The sequence below is a fragment of the Heterodontus francisci genome, chromosome 23, assembly GCF_036365525.1.
Source record: "Heterodontus francisci isolate sHetFra1 chromosome 23, sHetFra1.hap1, whole genome shotgun sequence".
Taxonomy (NCBI): domain Eukaryota; kingdom Metazoa; phylum Chordata; class Chondrichthyes; order Heterodontiformes; family Heterodontidae; genus Heterodontus; species Heterodontus francisci.
Genome location: NC_090393.1, coordinates 57,923,392 through 57,948,157, shown reverse-complemented (window position 1 = coordinate 57,948,157; position 24,766 = coordinate 57,923,392). Strand labels below are relative to the sequence as shown.

Here is a 24,766-nt window from a genome sequence, read left to right as displayed (position 1 = left end):
ATAGAAAACAAACAGTAGTAATAAATGGAAAAGTTTCAGGATGACAGGGTGTAACTAGTGGAGTGCCATACGAATCAATGCTTGGACCCCAGCTCTTTACAATTTATATCAATGGCTTAGATAAGGAGACCAAGTGTAATATATCCAAGTTTGCTGACGATACAAAGCTAGGTGGAAAGTAAGCTGTGAGCAGGTTTTACGACCAGGTGAGAAAGAGGTCTAGGGTTCCCTTTCAGCCTTCACCTGGTCTTATTGCAACAGGGTTTTATTTTTTTAAACCCACTGTTTAGAGTTCCCCCTTGGTGAATCCTTGTTCACCGCTTTCCAATTATGAGGTAAAAAAAACAAGCACAAACAGGCTTTCTTAGGTTTAGAGAAGAAAGGTGAAATTTTATTAAAACTTAAACTCTAATTCGGTTGACGCCTACGGATACATGATGGGCTCGCGCTAGCTTCCATACGCGATACACACATGCAAATAGAAACAGAAAAGAGCAGAAGAAATAAAGTGGAAAAGTTTGAGGCAATATCCGAAGAGTTTTTGGTTATGGGTCTTTGAACTCACTGTATAGTCCTTGCTTGTAGGTAGATCTTGCTTTTCGTTGGGGCCCAGTATTCTTCTTAAACCTTGTCCACTGTAGGAGACTTTTCTCTCTTGGGGTTCATGTGTCTTCAATGGATTCCAAAGCTGGTGAGAAAGAGATGGGTGCAGACAGGAGAGAGATGTTCTCAGTCCAGAAGCAAAATTGCCTTCTGCCAGTTCAAACACTGTCTCTACTATTTAAAATCCCCAAGTTGGCCAGCAGGGTAGTCACTTGACTGACTGGTTTGACCAGGTCTATTCTGTGTATTGTATGGGAGCAGGGGATAGCTCCTTTGTTCCAACAGTGTCTGCTAATATGCAAAAATGTCTTTCCGACCAGGGGCCTGGAAATTCCTTGTAACAGGCTTTCTCTTCTTCCCAGCAACAATTTGAAATTTAATGTCCATGTAGCAAAATTAATATGCCTCATTCTTGGCAGGTGGGGGCCTGCATGACAGTAGGACACAAAGAGGCTTCAGAAGGATATAGACCAGTTAACTGAATAAGCAAGAACGTGGCAGATGGACTAACGTGTGGGGAAGTCTGAGGTTATTCACTTTGATGGGAAGAATGCAAAAGCAACATTTTGTTTTTAAGTGCGAGACTAGTAAATGTTGGTATCAGAGGGTGCCCTTGTACATGAATCACAGAAAGTTAGTGTGTAGGTACACAAGCAATCAGGAAGGCAAATGGTATGTTAGCCTTTATTTCAGGGGCTTGCAGTATAAGAATAAGTAAGTTTTTCTGCAATTATATAAAGCTTTGGTGAGACCACACCTGGGATACTGTGTATCATTTTGGTCTCCTTATGTAAGGAAGGGTATCCTTGCCTTAGAGGGGATGCAACGAAGGTTCACTAAATTGATTCCTGGGCTGAGAGGGCTGTGCTTTGAGGAGAGATTGCGTACAAGACACAAAGCATCCCAATAATATAAAATCATGGGGCAAAAGGAAGGGAGGAACTTAAAACAATCATTATCATTAGAGAAAAAGTACTCAGCAAACTTATGGGGTGAAAGACTGACAAGTCCCCTGGAGCTGATGACCTGCATCCTAGGATCTTAAAAGAAGTGGATGCAGAGATAGTGGATGTATTGATTATAATCGTTCAAAATTCCCGAGATTCTGGAAAGGTCCTAGCGGATTGAAAAACTGCAAGTGTAAACCCCATTCAAGAAAGGAGGGAGACAGAAAGCAGGAAACCGAAGACCAATTAGCTTAACATCTGTAATTGGGAAAATGTTGGAATCCATTATTAAGGAAGAAGTAGCAGGACATTTAGAAAATCATAATACAGTCAAGCAGTCAATATGGTTTTGTGAAAGGGAAATGATCTTTGACTAATTTATTAGTGTTTTTTGAGGATGTAATGAGCAGATTGGATAAAGGGGAATCAGTAGATGTAGTATTTGGATTTCCAAAAGGATTCGATGAGGTGTAACATAAAAGTTACTGCACGAAGTAAGAACCCATGGTGTTGCGGTTAACATATAAGCATGGATGGAGGATTGGCTAACTAACAGAAAACAGAGAGTCAGGATAAATGGGCCATTTTCAAGTTGGCAAACTATAACTAGTGGGTGCGAAAGGGATCAGTGCTAGGGCCTCAACTATTTACACTCTATATTAATGACTTGGATGAAAGGACTGAGTGTATTGTAGCCAAATTTACGGACGATACAAAGATAAGTGGGAAAGTAAGTTGCGAGGAGGACGCAAAGGGTAGGATTTTGCGTTTGGGGTTAGAACACCGACATTAGGGTCAAATGAGGGTCTCAACCCTGCACTGTGTGGGGAACAGTCACCCAGCAGTGATTGTCCCCAAATTTGCAATTAGAGGCCAGAGGGCGTGCTCGCCATCCAATTAAGGATGGCAGGCAGGCTCTCGAAGCTGAAGGGCCAGTAGGAGGCTTTCCAGCATAGAGAAAATTGCAGCCTGCCATTCCAGGTAAAGGAGCGAGGAGGCACATCCATCTTGAGGCACCCTGTCTGCAACTTCATAAACTTAAATTAAAAAATGGTAGCAACAGCTTGGCCACCATTGCAGAGGAGAAACCCCTCCATAGGGCGGCCTGTGGCCGCAGCGCTTACCAGTTAGGTGAGTGGCGGGACCTCAGAGCCTGCCTGGAGCGCTGGCCATCCCAGTCTGCAGCCAGGAGCCTGCCTTCAGGCAGCTGTCCTAGTTCCCGATGCCATGGGGGCACACAGGGCATCTGTTAATTGGCCATTAACTTACTTGGATTTAGCCCTTCCATCCCTGATCCTGCCTCCGGGAAAGTGGCCTGGGAGTGGGATGGTGCCGGCAAACCGGCCGGCAGCACAAACTTTCGTGCCCACCTGCCTCCGTACTCACTGTCATATGGGGGCGAAAATCCTGCCCAAGCAGTCTGCAAGGGGATATAGATAGGTTCGTGAGTGGGCAAAAATTTGGCAGATGGAGTATAGTATGGGAAAATATGAGGTTATCTACTTTGATAGGAAGAATAGAAAAGCAAAATTCTGGCCTGGATGTTGCAGTCAGTGATGAAGTGGCAGTAAAATAAAAGCAAAATGCTGCAGATGCTGGAAATCTGAAATAAAAACAGAAAGTGCTGGAAATACTCAGGTCAGGCAGCATCTGTAGAGTGAGAAGCAGAGTTAACGTTTCAGGTCCATGACCTTTCATGAGATGAAGTGACAATGTTTGCCGCTGACTGCACAGAAAAATACAAATTTACATGGTTCGTTGGCTGCAGCGAGAACTTCCAATTCTTGCTGCAGCAGGGTCCAACGTCGATAAGATCTATGAGGGTTAGCAGCATGGCGCATTGCTGGCAAAGTCATGACCCTAATGATGTCATGAGGTGAAGACACACCCCCTGAGGTCAGTCTCCAGCTCAATGGCAGCTGAGTGTTTTATTATGATTTTAAATACTTTTGAACACTTCAAACATTTTTTAAACTTTTATTACGGTTTTAAATACTTTTAAACAGTTTCCAGTGACCTGAAGAAGGGTGATATTTGTAACAATGCAATTTAATTTGTTACAGGAAATGCTGTTCAAACCTGCTGCAGAATCTTGCATTGCGATTGTGCAGGGCTTTTTTTTTAGACGTTTAAAATGTCGATTTTTAGATACATAGAGAAAGATGTATAAATTGATGATGGTATGGGATAGGCTGTTGTGTTGCGGGATTTATTGATGGTTCTAAAATCATTTTATTTTAAAAAGAAACACTGCCACAATTCATTTTGAAAAGCAGGAATCAAATGAAAGTGCTAAATAAAAGTTAAACAGAAGCAGTATATTCCTTTCAATGCTATAGTCAGGGGAACAGATAGGCGCTACTGTGGCCGTCAACGTGACTCCAGGATGGTGTGTTGCCTCCCTGGTGCCAGGGTCCGGGATGTCACTGAACGGCTGCAGGGCATCCTGAAGGGGGAGGGTGATAAGGCAAAGGTCATGGTACATGTTGGTACCAATGACATAGGTAGAAAGAGGGATGAGGTCTTGCATCAAGAATTCAGGGAGGCAGTAGACTAAAAAGCAGGACCTCTCGGGTTATAATCTCTGGATTACTCCCAGTGCCACGTGCGAGCGAGTATAGAAATAGGAGAATAGCACAGATGAATGCGTGGCTAAAGAGTTGGTGCAGGACAGAGGGTTTTAGATTCCTGGACCACTGGGACCGTTTCTGGGGAAGGTGGGACCTGTACAAGTGGGATGGTCGACATCTGAACCAGAGGGGAACTAACATCCTTGCTGGCCGGTTTGCTAGTGCTGTTGGGAGGAGTTTAAACTAATTTGGCAGTGGGAGGGGACGCAGACTCCTAGCAGAATAGGGACACAGCTCAACACAGGAAAGCAAACAAGTCAGAGGGAATATAATGGAAGTAAGTTCCAAGGGAGTAAGACCAGGATGGATGGCCTCTACTTTAATGCCAGGAGTATTACAGGTAAAACGGATGAGTTAAGGGCAAGGATTGACACGTGGAATTGTGATATAGTAGCCATCACGGAGACACGATTGAGGGAGGGGCAGGATTGGCAGCTCAATATCCCAGGATATAGAATCTTCAGGCAAGACAGAGGAGGGGGTAAAAGAGGAGGGGGCATTGCAATATTAGTTAAGGAGTCAGTTACTGCAGTAAGGAGAGATGATATCTTGGAGGGGGCATCAAATGAAGTTTTATGGGTAGAGTTTAGGAATAAAAAAGGGACAGCCAATTTGCTAGGTGTTTATTATAGACCCCCAGATGGTCAGCGGGAAATTGAGGAGCAAATATGTGCGCAATTTGCAGAGGTGTGTAAAAATAATAATAGGGTAATTATCTTAGGTGATTTCAACTTTCCCAACATTAATTGGGATAGTCATCGTGTTAAGGGCTTAGATGGAGTGCAGTTCTTAAAATGTATACAGGAGAACTTTTTAGCTCAATATGTAGAGGATCCAACAAGGGAGGGTGCAGTGCTGGACCTAATTCTGGTGAATGAAGCCGGACAGGTGGTTCATGTGTTGGTGGGGGAGCATTTTGGTGATAGCGACCACAACATGGTACAATATAAGCTAGTTGTGGAGAAAGAAATAGACAAGTTGCAAAAAAAAGGTTTTGGATTGGGGGAGGGCGAATTTTAGTAAAATAAGGCAGGATCTGGCCAAGGTAGACTGGAAAGAGTTACTTGTCAGGAAATCTACAGAAGAGCAGTGGGGGGCAAATTCAAATCAGCTTAGATAAATATTACATTGTAAGAAGGACAGTAGCAAACCATCAATTTATTGTATGTTGGGAAAGTTGAAATCACCTAATATAATTACCCTATTATTATTTTTACACACCTCTGCGAATTGTACACATATTTGCTCCTCAATTTCCCGCTGACTATCTGGGGGTCTATAATAAACACCTAGCAAATTCAAAAAGGAAATGGGGAGGGTACAGGCTCAGTATGTTCCCTCTAGGGTAATAGGTAGGAGCAACAAGCCCAGAGAACCATGGATGACCAGAAACATTCAGGGTACGATGAGAAGGAAAAGAGAGGCTTTTAGCAAATACAGGGAGAGCAAATCAACGGAAGCATTAGTGGAGTACAGAAAGTGCAGGATGGAGCTTAAGAAAGCAATTAGGAGAGCAAAGAGGGGATATGAGAAAGCTCCAAGATATTCTATAAGTATATCAATGGGAAGAGGATAACCAGGGAAAGAGTAGGACCCATTAGGGACCAAGGAGGAAATCTGTGGGTGGAGCCAGAGGACATTGGTAGGGTGTTGAACGAATACTTCACATTTGTCTTCACCCAAGAGAATGAGGATGTAGATATGGAACTCAGAGAGAGAGACTGTGAGGTTCTTGAGCAAATTGTCAAAGGGAGTGACAAGGTCTTGGAGGTTTTGGCAGGCTTAAAAGTGGACAAATCTCCAGGTCTGGTCGATTTGTGTCCCTGGATGCTGTGGAAGGCGAGGGTGGAGATTGCAGAGGCTCTGACCCTAATTTTTAATTCCTCTCTTGCCACGGGGGAGGTGCCAAAGGACTGGAGAACAGCTAATGTGGTCCCACTATTTAAGAAAGGTTGTAAAGATAAGCCAGGGAACTACAGACCAGTGAGTCTCATGTCAGTGGTAGGGAAACTATTGGAGAAAATTCTGAAGGAGAGAATCTCTCTCCACTTGGAGAGGCAAAATTTGATTAGGAATAGTCAGCATGGCTTTGTCAGAGGGAGGTTATGCCTAACATTTTTTATTGAATTTTTTGAGCATGTGACCAGGTGTGTAGATGAGGGTAGTGCAGTTGATGTAGTTTACATGGATTTCAGCAAAGCCTTTGACAAGGTCCCACATGAGAGACTTATCAAGAAAGCAAATGCATAAGGGATACAAGGTAACTTGATAAGGTGGATTCAAAATTGGCTTAGCTGTAGGAGACAGAGTGATGACTGACGGCTGTTTTAGTGACTGGAAGCCAGTGTCCAGTGACGTACCACAGGGATCAGTGCTGGGTCCCCTATTGTCTGTCATTTATATAAACGACAAGATGACAATGTGGGGGGTAGGATCAGTAAGTTCGCGGATGACACCAAGATTGGCCGAGTGGTTAACAGTGAGGTTGAGTTTCTTGGATTACAGGAAGATATAGACGGGATGGTCAAATGGGCAGAAAAGTGGCAGATGGAATTTAACCCTGAAAAGTGTGAGGTGATACACTTTGGAAGGAGTAATGTGACACGGAAGTATTCAATGAATGGCCTGACACTGGGAAGTTCCGAGGAACAAAGGGACCTTGGAGTGTTTGTCCAAAGATCTCTGAAGGCAGAAGGGCAGGTTAATAGGGTGGTGAAAAAGGCATATGGGACACTTGTCTTTATCAATTGAGGCATAGATTGCAAAAGCAGGGAGGTCATGTTGGAGTTGTATAGAACTTTGGTAAGGCCACAGCTGGAGTACTTTGTGCAATTCTGGTCGCCACATTATAGGAAGGATGTGATTGCACTGGAGGGGGTGCAGAGGCGATTCACCAGGATATTGCCTGGGATGGAACATTTAAGCAATGAAGAGAGGTTGGATAGGCTTGGGTTGTTTTCGCTGGAGCAGAGAAGACTGAGGGGTGACCTGATCGAGGTGTACAAGATTATGAGGGGCATGGAAAGGGTGGATAGGGAGCAGCTGTTCCCTTTAGTTGAAGGGTCAGTTACTAGGGGGCACAAGTTTAATGTGAGGGGCAGGAGGAAGAACTTTTTTACCCAGAAGGTGGTGACGGTCTGGATTGCACTGCCTGGGAGGGTGGTAGAGGCGGGTTGCCTCACGTCCTATAAAAAGTACCTGGATGAGCACTTGGCACGTCATAACATTCAAGGCTATGGGCCAAGTGCTGGCAAATGGGATTAGGTAGACAGGTCAGATGTCTTTAATGTATCGGTGCAGACTCGATGGGCTGAAGGGCTATTCTGTGATTCTGATTCTGTGTTTGCAGAGGTGGATGGGCTCCCGAGCTGGATCTGCAACTGCTGATATCAGCTCTAAATAAATCTCTGTGAAAATCAGCATAACTTGTGGGCAATCGGCCCAAATTGTAGGTCCTTGCCACTTTCCAGAGCAGAACGGCAGGACCAGCATCATATGCTGCTCCGGAGCCCATTGAGGCACACGGTGCAAGTGTGACCACCGGAAGTTGTGCCGTCTCAGCATTCGCCACTACTGTGACTGCAAAATCCGGGCCATTACTTAAATGGAGAGAGACTACAGAATGCTGCAGTACAGGGGGATCTGAGTGTCGTCATACATGAAAACAATAAGTTAGCATCCAGGTACAGCAAGTAATTAGGAAGGCAGATGGAACGTTGGCCTTCATTGCAAGGGGGTTGGAGTATAAAAGAAGGGAAGTCTTGCTGCAATTGTACATGCATTGGTGAGACCACACCTAGAGTACTGCGTACAGTTTTGGTCTCCTTATTTAAGGAGGTATATACTTGCATTGGAGGCAGTTCAGAGAAAGGTCCCCAGGTTGATTTCTGGGATGAAAGGGTTGTCTTATGAGGAAAGGTTGAGCAGGTTGGGCCTATACTCAATGGAGTTTAGAAGAGCTGATCTTATTGAAACATATAAGATTCTGAGGGGAATTGACAGGGAAGATGCTGAGAGGATGTTTCCCCTCATGGGGGAATCTAGGACTAGGGGGCACAAATTCAATATAAGGGGTCTCCCATTTAAGATGGAGATGAGGAGGAATTGCTTCTCTTTGAGGGTTGTTATACTTTGGAATTCTCTACCCCAGAGAGCAGTGGAGGCTGGGTCATTGAATGTATCCAAAATTAAGTTAGACAGATTTTTGATCGACAAGGGTGTCTAGGGTTATGGAGGGTAGGCGAGAAAGTGGAGTTAAAGCCACGATCAGATCAGCCATAAACTTATTGAATGGCAGAGCAGACTCGGGGCTCAGGCTCAAAATGAGGGTCGCCCATTTAAGATGCAGATGAGGAGGAATTTTCATTTCAGAGGGTTATGAATCTTTGGAATTCTCTACCCCAGAGGACTGTGAATATTCAGTTGAGTATATTCAAGACTGAAATCAATAGATTTTTTTTTAACGATAGGGGAATCAAAAGTTATGGGGAACAGGCAGGAAATTGGAGTTGAGGCCAAGATCAGATCAGCCATAATCTTTTTGAATGACGGAGAAAGTTCGAAGGGCTAAATAGCCTACTCCTACTCCTATTTCTTATGTTCTTAGAAAGGGCCCATATTATCTGGTGTTTACGAGAATGAGAGGTGATCTCATTGAAACATAAAATTCTTAAAGGGCTTGATAGGGTAGATGCGGAGAGGCTGTTTCCCCTGGCTGGAGAGTCTCGAACTAGGGGTCTTAGTCTCAGAATAAGGGGCCAACTTTTTAGGACTGGGATTAGAAATTTACATACGAACATATGAATTAGGAGCAGGAGTAGGCCACTTGGCCCTTCGAGCCTGCTCCGCCATTCAATAAGTTCATGGCTGAACTGATTACTCCACATTTCCACCTACCCCCGATAACCTTCCACCCCCTTGCTTATCAAGAATCTATCTACTTCTGCCTTAAAAATATTCAAAGATTCTGCTTCCACTGCCTTTTGAGGAAGAAAATTCCACAAAGACTCAAGACCCTCAGAGAGAAAAAAATTTCTCATCTCTGTCTTAAATGGGCGACCCCTTATTTTTAGTGACCCTTAGTTCTAGATTCTCCCACAAGGGGAAACAACCTTTCCACATCCAGCCTGTCAGGTTCTTATATGTTTCAATCAAGTTGCCTCTTACTCTTCTAAATTCCAGCAGATACAAGCCTAGCCTGTCCAATCTTTCCTCATAAGACAGCCTGCCCGTTCCAGGTATTAGTCTAGTAAACCTTACCTGTGCTGCCTCCAACACATTTACATCCTTCCTTAAATAAGGAGACCAGTACTGGACACGATACTCCAGATATGGTCTCACCAATGCCCTGTATAGCTGAAGCATAACCTCCCTACTTTTGTATTCAATCCCCCTCGCGATAAACTATTAGCTTTCCTAATTACATGCTGTACCTGCATACTAACCTTTTGCGATTCATGCATTAGGACACCCGGATCCCTCTGTATCTCAGAGCTCCGCAGTCTCTCACCATTTAGATAATATGCTTCTTTTGTATTCTTCCTTCCAATTTCACACTTTCCCACATTAAAGTCCATTTGCCAGGTCTTTGCCCACTCACTTAATCTATCCTTTTGTAGCCTCCTTATGTCCTCTTCACAACTTACTTTCCTACCTATCTTTGTGTCATCAGCAAATTTAGCAACCATATCTTCAGTTCCTTCATCTAAGTAATTTATATAAATTGTAAAAGGTTGAGGCCCCAGCACAGATCCCTGTGGCACACCACTCGTTACATCTTGTCAACCAGAAAATGACCCATTTATGCTTGCTCTCTGTTTCCTGTTAGCTAGCCAATCTTCTATCCATGCTAATATGTTACCCCCTACACCATGAGCTTTTATTTTCTGCAATAAGCTTTGATGTGGCACCTCATCAAATGCCTTCTGGAAATCTAAGTACAATACATCCACCCGTTACCCTTTATCCACAGCACATGTAACTCCCTCAAAGAACTGCAATAAATTGGTTAAACATGATTTCCTTTTCACAAATGTCTTCACTCAGGAACTAATGAATCTCAGGAATTCTCTGCCCCAGAGGACTGTGGGTACTCAGTCGATGAGTATATTCAAGACTGAAATCAATAGATTTTTGGGCACAAAGCGAATTAAGGGATATAGGGATAGGATGGGAAAGTGGAGTTGCTGTAAAAGTTCAGCCATGATCATATTGAATGGCAGAGCAGGCTCGAGGAACTGAAATGGCCTACTCTAAATTCAATGTCTTTTGTTCTTATGTTCTTTCCACCCTGACTTATTCACAGCAGGGATTTATTGACAGTCCAGCCTTTGCAGCCCTTCCATGGTACAACATTATGATAATTGGAATGTTGCATTAAAAATTATTGATGCACTTTATCAGAAACAATCTGTGAAACCAAGGTGCTGTCCCTTCCTATATTAAAATGGAATGCTATGTTACCAAGGAAACTGCTGCAAGATTAGGTGAGACTTAAGCTTTTGTATCAACAATGAAATTGTTGTTAGTTCAGGTTTAGTGGTTCAGGCTGTTGCGTGTCCTGCACTAGCAATTCCTACCTCCAAGTTTGCATTTTACTACTGTTTGTCCGCCGTGTATAAGGGCATCTGAAAGGTGTGTTGTTGGTAAGCTACGAAGCTGAATTGGGAGTGGATGTATTCGAAGCAGTTCATTAAGAAAGTTAGAAAACAGTCATAAGTGAAGTTAATGGGTTTGTTGAGTTTTCATGCGAATTTTTGTGGTTTTGGGACTAAATTCGGCTCTGTAGTGCCCAGTTTTTAGGCAGTATGTGTCCTACCGTGCGAAAATGGCGTCCGCAATACATGTTCACATTTCAGATGGGAAATGCACCAGATGCCACCTTGGTAAAGGGGTTTATGCGTGTGCACCTAATGCCAGCAGTGTACAGAGCAGCCAGATCGTTACATCAATGAGTGTACAATGCTGATTTGACAACAGTGCTGCCATTTTTGAACACCACACTCCAGCCTATGCCATGGCTTAACCGTGCACAGCTGAGCACAACGTTAAACCATTATCCCAGCCTTAAACAGCATGAAGGACCGCCCACCACCACCAGCCCTACCTATAGGAGCCATGAATTACTTAGAGGTTAGTTGCTGGGTTATTTCTTCTGGCTGCAGATGTGATTGTATGTGTTTCTGGAGCTTTTTTTTTTACTTACCTAAATTTGAATAGTCTACAGGGAGTGGTCTGGCTAGTACTTGAAGAAGTTTTTGTTCATTTAAAAGCATACGCTGAAATAAGTTGCTTCCAGATATAGGTGGCCTGCTAGGCCTTCCTCTTAGAATTGCGCATGATTGGGAGAATGAAGAGAGGCCACACAGAGCAGGATATATAGCTCAAAGGAGGAGAAAGAGGAAGGGGAACTTAACATAAGAAATAGGAGCAGGAGTAGACCATACGGCCTGTCAAGCCTGCTCTGCCATTCAGTATGATCATGGCTAATCTTGAGTTTCAACTCCACTTTCCCACCACTCCCCATATCCCTTGATTCCCTGAGAGATGAAAAATCTGTCTAACCCAGCCTTAAATATATTCAACTTTTATTTTATTCATTCATGGGATTTGGGCGTCGCTGTCCAGGCCAGCATTTATTGCCCATCCCTAAATGCCCTTGAGCATCCAGTACCCTCTGAGGTAGAGAATTCCTAAGATTCACAACCCTTTGAGTGAAGAAATTTTTCCTCATCTCAGTCCTAAACGATCGTCCCCTTATCCTGAGACTGTGCCCCCGTGTTTTAGATTCCCCAGCCAGCGGAAACAACCTCTCAGGGAGAAGGGCTCTGAGCAGGAGGCCATAATCGCACAGAGTCTTTAGGGAGCAATTTACTTACCCTAACTTCAGCAATGACCAATTGCTTCACAAAAGAGGTCATGACTGAAATCTTCCAACTGCGGCAGCCACAACTGCAACATCAAAGCAGGGAAACGACAGCATGGCCTGTGGCTGTCAATCAGCTATGGCTCTTAACTTTTATGCATTTGGATCCTTCCAGCCTGCTGTTAGAGATGTAAGCAACGTTTTCTAGTTTGCAATACACTGCTGCATAAGGAAGGTCACTGAGGCTTGATATACAAAGAGAGACAGCTTTATCTCATTCCCTCTTGCAAGAGACAAGTAGTCGGAGCGAGCACAAAGGTTTGCTCAGATTGCAGTCTTCCCTATGATGCTATTGACTATATGCACATTGCCTTGCCTGCACCACATGTGAACTCTGCCATTTTCCTGAATCAAAAGTAATTCCACTCCCTCAGTGTGTAATTGGTTTGCAGCCACAGGCAGCACATCATGGAGGCGAATATCTGTTATCCTGACAGTCGTCATGATGAATTCATTCTGCGGCAGTCCTCTGTGCTACCTGTATTCAAACCATCACGGCAAGTCAAAGACTGGCTACTGGCTGATAATGGTGATGACATCCATGACTGCTGACATGGCTCATGACTCCGGTTCGGAACCCATGCACTCTGGAGGAACCATGCAGTACTCAGCTGAGCGGCTATCAAGATTGGTGGTAGTATTATGAGAGAGCAGGCCTTGCTACCACCTATTAGGTGAGAAGCTGAGGAGCACAAGGTGGAGGAGGAGGAAGTGCGACAGGATGTGGAAGAACAGGAAGAAGAACAGAGACTACAATGTAGAAAGCCTCTTTCTGCCTGGGCTCGACATGGTCAAATAATTCATGAGCAATACCAGTAACCTCAACCACACTTCCCCATTCACCAATAATCCCACACTCCTTATTTTCCCTCTATCAGTGATCATCAAATTGTCCTCTTGCCAACAATGTAAAAATAGAAGTCAACAGAAAATGCATATTCCAAACCAAATTTATAAATTAAATCATGACCTAATGCATATGAAAATAAACTAATCACTCTTGTGTGTTCCCTTAGTATCTGTCTGCTATGTACGTTTGCCTATCCTAGTGCACCTATGAGGTGACTGCAGTATGGCTGGTGGAAGGCTGCTAACCATCAATTGAGAAGACTGCAGACGTGCTCGGAGGGTGACCTGGAGAAGCCATGGGCCAAGAGGACCAAGCTTCAGACTGCACCATCTCAGCCTAGGCTGCAGCTGACTGGCTGACAGCAACAGAAAAGACTCCTCAGGGGTGGGAGCAGGAACGCTATTATCCTGAGACAGGACTAGAACCACTATTGCTTTCCCAGGGCTCGCCTCAGCAATCCCAGTGATCTGTTGGAGAACAGATTGATGGACTGCTGTGACACCCGGAAGCACCTTTGAACAGTAGTACCCAGACGGCAGCAGTCTGATCTTCTACATCAACACTCAGACCATAGGCTTTCTGGCAGGCTTTCCAGTGTATCAAGCATTTCCTTGTGTACACCCATCAACCTTCTTCTGTAGACTGGACGATTGCAGCCCTCATCTGCAGCAGAACCCATGTGCAGGCTTGCCCTCCAATGAACTGGCATCTGAGTTATCCTTTCCCCCGGCCCTGGCTCCTTGTGCCTGGTGTCTCTTGGTGTGCAGATCTCTCCTCTATCCTATCCTTTAAAATACGGGCAGTGTCACAGATGACATCCTACGTGACTATGACAAAGGTAAACTTTTCCTCCTCGTCCTTCTCGACCTGTCTGCAGCCTTTGACACAGTTGACCACACCATCCTCCTCCAATGCCTGTCCACTGTCGTCCAGCTGGATGGGACTGTTCTCACCTAGTTCCATTCCTATCTATCTAATTGTAGCCAGAGAATCGCTTGCAATGGCTTCTCATCCTGCTCCCGCACCTTTAACTCTGGTATCACCCAAGGATCTATCCTTGGCTCTCCCCTATTTCTCGTCAACGTGCTACCCCTCAGCATCCGAAAGCATGGCATTAGTTTTCGCATGTATGCTGACGACACTAAGCTCTACTTCACCACCACTTCTCTTGACGCCTCCACTGTTGCTAAATTATCAGACTGCTTATCTGACATGCAGTACTGGATGAGCAGAAATTTCCTCCAATTAAATATTGGGAAGACAGAAGCCATTGTTTTCAGTCCCCACTCCAAACTCTGTTCCCTAGTTACCGACTCCATTCCTCTCCCTGGCAACAGTCTGAGATGAAGTCAGTCTGTTCGCAACCTTGGTGTCACATTTAACCCCGAGATGAGCTTCCAACCTCATATTCGTGCCATCACGAAGACTGCCTATTTTCACCTTTGGAACATCACCCAACTGCACCCCTGTCTCAGCTAATCTGCTGCTGAAACCCTCATTCATGCCTTCATTACCTCTAGACTTGACTATTCAAGCGCACTGCTGGCTGGTCTCCCACATTCTACTTTCCGTAAACTTGAGGTCATCCAAATCTCTGCTGCCCGTGTCTTAACTTGCACCCTGTGCTCACTGACCTACATTGGCTCCCAGTCAAGCAACATCTTGATTTTAAAATTCTCTTCCTGTTTTTTAATCCCTCCATGACCTTGCCCCTCCCTATCGCTGTAATCTCTTACAGTCCCACAACCCTCCAAGATATCTGCGCTGCACCTTCAGTTCCCTGGACCCCAAGCTCTTGAATACCCTCGCTACACCTCTCCGCCTCTCGATCTCACGTTCTTCCTTGGAGACATTCCTCAAAACCTACCTCTTTGACTGAGCTTTTGGCCATCTAACCTGATATCTCCTTTTGTGGCTTAGTGTCATACTTTGTTTTATAATGCTCCTGTAAAGGGCCTTGGGACGTTTTATTACATTAGAGATGCTATATAAATATCAGTTGTTGATGTGACTAAGTATCTGAGCTATTGGCTGCAACTATAAGATCGAGTTACAGTGTTTGTTCATCTTCAGTGTCTTCTTCCTCTTCCTTCACTGACTGGACAGGTTTCAGTTATGCATTCTCAACTTCTCCCCAGCATCATAACTTATTTTCAGTTTTAGTTGAAATTTATTTTTTCTTACATTTGTTTTTGTAAATGAAGTCTTTGTCAAAATGAGGGGTCTTGGTGCTGGGGAATGGAACATTACCATTTCAGGCACCAAGTGTCAGCATCAGCTATCCTAAGAAAGATACAACACTGTTAGATGCAGTCTGAATCACCCAAAGTGCTTCTGGGCCCCCAGACATCTCAGAAGTGTGATGTTCTGCCATGTTTCCACATCAACCTTTCTGAGTGCAATACCCAATTGGAAAAAAATACTTTATCACTTCTCTTGAAAACAAAGCAAATCGGAAATAGTGAATTACTTCAAAGTGCAGTTACTGTTAAATTTAGAGCTAAATTAAGGTGGCTGGATTGAGATGGCACACACTCATTTCATGTGAAAACCTATTTTAAGCCCAGCTTTCCTGGGCTGAGCAAAAGTTGGGTGTTTCTTCATAGACTGTGCGAGCAAAGGAGAATTGACTCAGACTGATCCTACGCTCCTCAAATGGTCTGTTAGCGAGTGTCCCAGCTTCTTTCTGTTTCACACACATTTCAGATGCAAGAACAAAGTAATGTGGATGCTGGAACTCTGAAATAAAAACAGAAAATTCTGGAAACACTCAGCAGGTCTGGCAGCATCTGTGGCGAGAGGCACAGAGTTAAAATTTCACGTCGGTAACCCTTCGTCATATCACACTAGTGCTGATGAAGGGGCGCTGACCTGAAACGTAGGCCGGAATTTTACGCCCCCCCCCCCCTGCCCCAACAGGAGCAGGCTGGTGGGGGCGTGGGAGCCGGGTTCGTGAAATTGAGTGGGAGGTGGGGGTGGGTGCGGTGCCATTCCCAATGCCTTCCCGCTGCAATTTTACGAGGGGTAGCGGTGGCGAGAAACGGCCTGCCTGCCCCAGGCCAGTCAAAGCCCTTAAGTGGCCAATTATTGCCATTTAAGGCCCTCCTCCTACCACCGCTGGTATTTTACCAATGGCGGGTGGGTGGCTGAGGTCCTCCAGGAGGCCACCAAGTAAACCACCATTTTGGTGGGGCGGCGCAGTGGTTAGCACCGCAGCCTCACAGCTCCAGCGACCCGGGTTCAATTCTGGGAACTGCCTGTGTGGAGTTTGCAAGTTCTCCCTGTGTCTGCGTGGGTTTCCTCCGGATGCTCTGGTTTCCTCCCACATGCCAAAGACTTGCAGGTTGATAGGTTAATTGACCATTATAAATTGCCACTAGTATAGGTAGGTGGTAGGGAAATATCGGGACAGGTGGGGATGTGGTAGGAATATGGAATTAGTGTAGGATTAGTATAAATGGGTGGTTGATGGTCGGCACAGACTCGGTGGGCCGAAGGGCCTGTTTCAGTGCTGTATCTCTAAACTATCTAAACTAAAACCTGGCAGCCTTCTTGCGGGATATGGGGAGGACCCTCCTGATCAGGCACCCTGTGCCCCATGGAGGGCCCCCCAAGGCCCAACCACCCCCTACTACACAACACTTCCCTCCTACCCATCCCAACTGACTCCCCTTTTCTCGCTAATTGTCCCTGGCGAAGCTGCAGACATTTAGCTTGTTTCCGGGGCATTTAGCTTGTTACCTCATGCTGCTGAAGCTGCCTGCAGTCCCAGCAGTGGTCACCACTCCTGGTGGCACTGCTGAGACTGAGGGCCTGCAGCTCTTGGAGGCGCGACATCCTGCCTCAGAAGGCCAACTAAGGGCCTGGGGAGCGTAAAATCCTGTCATGGCTGCCCAGGCCCGGCGGAGGCAGGCTCACCTCCAACTCCCACTGTAAACTTCCGGCCTCTAATTCTGGTTCTCTCTCCACAGATGCTGCCAGACATGCTGAGTATTTCCAGCATTTTCTATTTTTATTTCACATTCAAGTTCTTTTCAGTGATCTTTTCTTTCTCAGAACTTTCTTATGCTGTTAAAATGAGGGCTTTAGTCCATTTATGACCTCATCTGAACTATCAACAAGGTAGGCCCAGACATCAAATGGAATCTCTGCAGAGGGAAGGGGGAAGTGAGAAAGAGGTCAGCTGAGGCTGTTCTTTCATTCCTCCCAAAGGTCAATAACAGAATGGCATTAGCAGAAGTGAGTTGGCAGTAGGTTATTCAAGGAGTGAAGCATAACCAATGAGAGCAACCACTTCTTGTTTTTCACATAAATTGAATTTGATTGTTAAACTGGTTGATTAAAAGTTGCCTGGTAGTTTGCTGTTTTATTTCCGCCATATTCAGTTGCATCTGTTACTCAAAAGGAATCTGAAAATATGTTCCACTGAGGAATATTATTGCTCAAATCCTTATCTACATGTGAGCAGAGCATACAAAGGCAACAACAATTGTTTGCAAATAGGCAGAGTGGTTCCCATGATTTCAAGCTCATTTAAATCATCAGGACACAACACTGCTATTTAAATTAGACCCCCACTCCTCTGGGGTGGGTGGCCTTCCCATACCTGAAGTCAGCTGAGTAAAAATAGTGAAGTGCAGGAATGCATCAGGAATACAGCATGACCCCACACCTCCATCACCCCTACCCCTCTCCCACCTGCATCGTTCCTGCCATGCAGCTGGGGTTGCAATTGACCCAAACATCTCAATTGGCTACCACTGACTATAACTGTGATTGTTGAGAGTGTTCACCTGTACTGAGTTCACATTCCTTTTTTTGGCATTAAAGATCTCCTTTATTCCTGTTTTAGTCCCCTTGTACTGCCTTGCAACTCTTTGCTGTTCTCCTTCAGATTGGAAAATGGAAAAATCAAGACACTCTTCATTAAAATGATGTGCACTGAATTCTGTCTCCTAGTCTAGTGCATAGGTTGGAGTTTTGGACAACTGTCCTGGGGTTAGAGAAGAATAGGAGTTCAAATTGGGTTGATAACTGCAGTATTCCATTAGAGTAGCTCAACAGGAGTCGTTAATGTTAGAAATAACACTGCTGAATGGTCTGAATCAAGACGCTCTCTGTTAAAGCTATCCACATAAGCACACAGGTATCTGTTCCTTACTTGACTGGACACTCTGTGACAATAATCTGTTTTTAATCTTGCTGCAGTGTTACATACCTGAAGCTTGTCTCCAGTTAAAAGATCAGTTCCATGTTCAAGTCAAATATGCCTGCCAAGAACGACAAACCAGAAATGTTGGGTAAGTAATTTGAGATTTGCAGTGAAAGATATCTGAGACTTGGCTCAGTCAGCTTTTTAAGAGGATAATTTAATTAAGATACAGTGTTCCTTCTGTTGTCTCATGCAACTTGATATTAAAGAAAGGGGACTAGTTGATGAATTACTCTTTTCATTTTTGTAGGCAATGCCTGATCAATAATCACTCTACTAAATAAATGGGAGCATTATTTGAGTTGAGCAACTGATATCAAGTTACTTTAAAGGCTGAGAAGATAATGTGACCGGGTGATTAATACAAGAATGGTGTTTTATGAAAAGGAAATATTTACAAGCCTATGGGGAAGAGCAGGGGAGTGGAACTAATTGAATATCTCTTTCAAAGAGCCTTTAAAGGCATAAGGGGCTGAATGGCCTCCTTCTGTACTGTAAAGCTCTATACTTAACAACATCTACTTTCAAAATATCTCGAGAAAATTCTCAAGTTTTTTGTAGAAAACTTGAATATAGGGTTGGGTGGTCTACTGAGTTGCCAAACTCTCCTTTCACTCTGGGATCTGACGTTGAATCCAGTTCTATTGATGAGATGAATGTATCTTCTTCCTGACCATTCACAAGCTCATTTTGTGGAGGATCCTTACATTGATGTCTCCTTCCAAAATTCTGCTTTTTTATATACAGATGTTTAACTGTATAAAAAAAACTTTAAATTTGAACTTGTCCTTTTTTTCTCTAATTGAATTTCATTTTTAAATAAAAGAGAATTATCATTCATCCTCTGTCCAGTTTCTATCATCCTGGAACCTGTTACAATTTCAAAATAAAACATGGTTCAATTTGGTGTAATGTATTATGGCTGCATAGGATTCCTAACCATAAATTGAGCTTGTGGTAATCATACCAGAAGTAGGGTTACCAACTTATCACTAAGATAGCCAAAGGTGACAGCTAAAAGCTGAAATGGAACAGTAAGTACCAGAGTCACTATTCACTTTTGATAGCCTCACTGTCTGAGCTTTCCTTCTTTACATATGAACTGTTCGGCACTGAAATGAAGCACATTACTTGAGTAAAGTTCATTGAGGAGTAGTTTTTCATCAATATTTGAGCATGTTTATGTTTGAGTTTTGCTAAAAAAATATTAATACCAATATCATACACTTGCATAAGATCATTAATATAATACTAAGTCCCAAGGTGCTTCACAAAGTGGGGGTCGGAGTTTGAGCAGGAATTAGAGGTGGTTGCCTAAAAGCACAATTAAAGAGGTAGATTTTCTGGAAACCCTTTTGTTGTAGGGAGGCGTACTAAGGCAGGGGGATCTATTGTATGGGTGAACTGCAAGGAAGGAAGACATAGAGTAGACCAGGGATAAAGAATGGAAGGTGCATGCAGGAACAAAAACTACTTCACATAAAATGAAGCTTTATGTCGTCATCCCTACAGACTCAAAATGTCAAAGGTAGTGGTGGTTGGAGACCTATATGTGGGGAAGACATGCCTTATTAACAGGTGAGTGTTTACTTATATCCATTTATTATGAATCTGAGGCAAATCTAATATGTTTAAGTTGCACAGACACCAAGCTCTTTTTCTGCAGTTGAAGGAAAAAAAGAAATATTTTATATGGTTCATCACAAATTTAATTACTTCTTGGAGTACATTGACTCTTGTTTTATAAGCAAAACATGGCAACCATTTTGCACACAGCAGCATCCCAGAGAACAAACAAAAGAAAGAACCTGAATTTATATAGTACATTTCTCAACCTCAGGATTTGCTAAAGTGATTTCCAACCAATTTGGTAGTTTTGATATAACAAGATGCCACAAACAGCAATGAGATAATGACCAGGTAATCTGTTTTAGTAATGTTGATTGAGGGATAAGTGTTGATCAACATCGGGAGAATTCCTTTTCTTCTTTGAATAGTGCCATAGGATCATTTACATTCAGCTGAGAGGACCTTCGAGGCTTCAGTTTAATGTCTCATCTGAAATACGGCACGTCCAACAGTGCAGCATTCTCTCAGTTCTGCCCTGAGGTGTCAACCAAACTTGTGTGCTCAAGTCACAGAAGTGGATCTTGAACCCATGACATTTTGACTCAGAGGCAAGAATGCTACCCCTTAACTGGTTGATCTGTGTTTTTTTTGGGGGGGGTAGCTTAAGGAGGAAAGGTTGCCAGGGTACATTCTTCAAACACAGCCATGTGATCTTTAATGACCTCTTGAAGAGGAAGGCAGACTTTTGTTTTAACTATCCAGTCCTTGTTCACCTTGATGCTGGAATGTTAGCATTATGAGCTGAACTCCTGTTGAAGTTCACAATCTTCAGAGCACTCAGTGGAAAGTATACTCTGAAATTGACTGCAGTAACATGTTGCATCCCAAAAGTTTTGCAACAAAGGTTGGATGAGTGAGCATTTAAGAAAACCAGTGGAACAGCATAGTATATTTTCTGCTTCACAGCAGCTTCAACTGATTTCTGTCTTATATTGTGGCTGCAGAGACAGAAAAAATTTGAGGTTGTTTATTCACCTCTATTTTAACATGTATTTGCAGAGTATTACCGTGTTGTTATACTACTGTTTTTGTGTTGGTAGTGAGCCTTGATGTGAATGCAGCTATATAACCCAGCAGTCATATCCACATCTTTCACCTAACTGCATTAAAGCCTCTCTCTAAACAACAGAAATTTACAACAGGGAAGGAGACCATTCGGCCCTTCATGTCAGCCACTGGCCGACAAGTAACCATCCAACCTGATCCCTCTGTAGGTATACCTACCCCACACAGACTGCAGCCGTTCAAAATGGCAGCTCATCACCACTATCTCAAAGGCAATTAGGGATAGGCAGTAAATGCTGGCCTTGTCTGTGATGCCTACATCCCACTATCTCCTGCCCAGCATTTGTTTGTTGTGAGAGTGTTGGATGTCAGATACTCACATGATGAGATGGACGTTTGTCATTATGTAGTTGTGGTAGAAGATTGCTCTTCCTCCAATGGAGAAATCAAGGCATGGTTCCCTGAGCACTTGTGTCCACTGATTTGGTAACTGGTCCACACTGACTCCAATTATGCACAATAACCTCCCTGATGGCTAAGAGGTACTAGAAAATTCATACAATGAATTTTTAATGCATGTGTTTCACTGATGCAAAAATAACACAAAATTAGCTGATCAGGGAAAGGCACTCTTAGCATTTGTGCAAGTTCTATCCTTGCTAATCAGTGATCGAGCCACAATCAGCATTGTAACTCATGCCAGTCAACTGTGTATCACATTGTCCGATAGCAGACAGAAGAACTTGCCTGTAGTCTAATGTGAACCTATTAGCTCGCTCTATGTTAAAGTAGTTAATGCATCAATACTGTTGAGGCCCCACATTTACTTTGTGGTTGCAGATGAATGGCCAGACATTCTGCCCAGACCAGGCTAGACTGGATCCTGGACTTAAGTGAGAGTTTCTGTTGCTTTGGATTTGTAAAGGGTAGGTCATGTCTGATGGACCTGATTGAATTTTTGAAGAGGGGAGTAAAGGACAGAATAATGTTTGTTTATGGATGTTATTTATCTGGATTTCCAGAAGGCATTTGATAAAGTCCTTCATAAGAGACTGCAAGCTAACGTTGAAGCTCATGAAATTGAATGCATATGTTGACCTGGTTAGGAAATTGGTGGGTGGTAGGAGATAGAGTAGGGATAATGGTTCTCTAATCGGCAATATGTAACTTGTGGTGTCCTGCTATGACCTGTGTTTAGGTCTCAACTATTCACCATATTTGTTAACGAATTAGATGTTGCGATAGAAAGCCACATATCCAAATTTGTCAGTGACACAAAGATAGATGGCATTGTAAGCAGTGTAAGAGCCTTAAAATTACAAAGAGATATTGATAGATTAAATGATTGGGCAAAACTGTGTCAAATGGATTTGAATATAAGCAAATACAAGGCTATCCCTTTTGGAACTAAAAAGGAAAGAACAGGGTACTTTCTAAATGGTGAAAAGCTAGAAACAGTGGAGTTCCAAAGAATTTGGGGCCCAGGTACATAGATTGTTAAAATGTCATGAACAAGTACAGAAAATAATCAAAAACGCTAATGAAATGCTTGCCTTTATCTAGAGGACTAGAATACAAAACCTTCGTTAGACCACTTTGGAGGCTTTGGAGGCAGTGTGCCATAGGTTTACCAGAATGACACTTGGACTCCAAGATTTAAATTACGAGGAGCAATTACACAAACTAGCGTTGTATTCCCTGGAATTTAGAAGGTTAAGGGGTGATTTGATCAAAGTTTTCAATTTATTAAGGAGTAGATAGAGAAAAACTGTTGCTGCTGGTTGGGGAGCCTAAGACTAGAAGGCATAGTGTAAAAATTAGAGCCAGACCTTTCAGGAGTGAAATTAGGAAACACTTCGACACACAAAGGGCTGCATTTTAAGCGCCTGCTGCTAGGAGTGGCGGCGGGCAAAATAAATGGCGGGCCGTCGAGCCACCACAATCTACCATGCAGCAGCTCATTTAAATACCCGGGTCAGCCCGCCCCTCCCCAGGGAGGAGGCGGGCTGTATAATGCCGGCAATGGTGTCAGCTGCCTGTGCACAGGTGGTGGCACCATTTTTAAAGGGCAGTCAGCCCTGCTGGTAGATTTACATTTTTAAAGAGACACCACCCCCCATGGTTGCCAAACACCCTTTTCCACACACCCCCCCCCCATAACAAAGTTAAGTACCTGCCCTTTCCCGCCCCCCCCATACTTACCTTACAAATATGACCTGCCCCCCCACCCACCCCCCATGTTCAAAGTTCACACTTTCCCACCAACCCCTACAGTCATGATGATTATTTGACCCCATCCTCCCCCACTAAAAAATCTTAACTCTTTCCCCCCCACCCCCTTCCCCACTAGTGTCGCACCTGCTTTCCTCAGACGGGCAAGTGAAGGCACAGGAGTGCCAGTAAGATGAGAGGTAAGTTTATTTAAATGTATTCATGGTGCTCATTTCAACATGCAAAGCCAGCTCCCGTCACCCAGTGGCGGGGGGAGCCACCACGGAGCCTCACCGCTGACGGGAAGATCGGGTCCGGTACTCCCAGTATCGGACTCCATGGCGGGCCTCTGCCAGAATGATCAGGAGGGGGAGACATGTGGCAGGAGTACGGGCCCATGGCAGAGGAGGAGTCGTCACTCAGCGGAGGATGGGTCCTGCAATGGGAGGCGGAGCCCCTCAGCAGACACAAATCCCGATATTCTGTCTTGGATCCATACCAAAGAGGAAATTCTATTCCTGGATATTTATTTGACTAATAATTTGACTTCAAACTACTAATTCAGCAAAATGTTATTTTTTATTTTCACTTGTATTTATTTATCTTTTCATCTATTTAGGTGATACCATGTCTGTTTCATTCCTCCATTGTAGGATTATGGACCTGAAACTGCTTTCTTTTACTGTGACTTTTTCATTTTATTGAAGTAATATTTATTTTGATCCTTTTTAAATTTCAGATTTTGTAAAAATGTATTTGACCGAGACTACAAGGCTACAATTGGGGTTGATTTTGAAATCGAGCGGTTTGAAATTGCTGGAATTCCATACAACCTGCAAATGTGAGTACATACAAAAAAATCTATTACCAGAACTTTAAAAAGTTGCCTGTTTAGTTGTGGAACACCATTAAATCGACTGCTGAATTATTTTTGCGTAGATGTATTCTTTGGAGTGCAATAGGAGTCTGCTATTTGTTTTCCTCAGCTGCTAGTGACTGCAGTGAAGAATGCCCCAGTCAGATGTAGCGTTAAGCCTGGCACAGTATCCTTGAAATTGGCCTGCATAGTGCCTGTTTTTCAGGCACTACATTGCTTAGTAAGGCCCAACATAATGGGCAGGAGCCTTGTGCACACAACTGGGCAGAAGTGCACTGACTGCCATATTGAGTAAAGATAAACAAGGGGCATCCTTTACCTATGTCTAAGGCATTTTGCGCATGCAAATAAGGAGCCTAACACTTGTTTAAGGTCCCTGCTGCCAATATTGGTTCGTCCTGAGGCTGCCGGTGCTGTTGGCACCAACCCTCCCCCAGCCCCCGCCCCCACCCGCCCCCAGCACTATCCATTCCTCACTCGATCCCCAGACTCACTTACCTGAGGGCTGCTGCAAAGCTAGCAGTGGCCCCATTTTCCTTCACACTTCCTGTGGTCTTACCCAGTGAGCCATTGCACTGTGCCAGCTGTATAACAAGTTCCAAGGCTCACTATCTCGGAAGCCTTGAACCTCATCATTCTGGCGCAGGGTACTTTCCCTTTGCCCCACCCACCTGCTGTCACGAAATGCTAGACCAGTGAAGGGCTTACCTGTAACAGTGTATCTTCAATGCCGATGAACAGCTTCTGCATTATTGTGATTTTTCTACTGTTATCACAACTATCATGCTTTCCAAGGTTAGGATACCAAATTAATACAATTGGCAGCGTGCTTGAAAGCTGATTTCCTCATGCACGCTGGGCTGTAGCTGCCTAAAATT

General features: G+C 43.9%; 1 protein-coding gene across 4 annotated transcripts in view; it reads left to right on the top strand.

The window, feature by feature from the left end:
* rab36 (RAB36, member RAS oncogene family) overlaps positions 1-24,766 on the top strand; it is a 133,539-nt gene that overhangs the window by 64,638 nt on the left and 44,135 nt on the right. For all 4 annotated transcript variants that reach the window (XM_068055364.1, XM_068055361.1, XM_068055362.1 and 1 more), the window contains exons 3-5: positions 18,163-18,254; positions 19,679-19,744; positions 23,751-23,852. In XM_068055364.1, the coding sequence (XP_067911465.1) occupies positions 18,163-18,254; positions 19,679-19,744; positions 23,751-23,852 (260 nt within the window). The remainder of the gene's footprint in view (positions 1-18,162; positions 18,255-19,678; positions 19,745-23,750; positions 23,853-24,766) is intronic.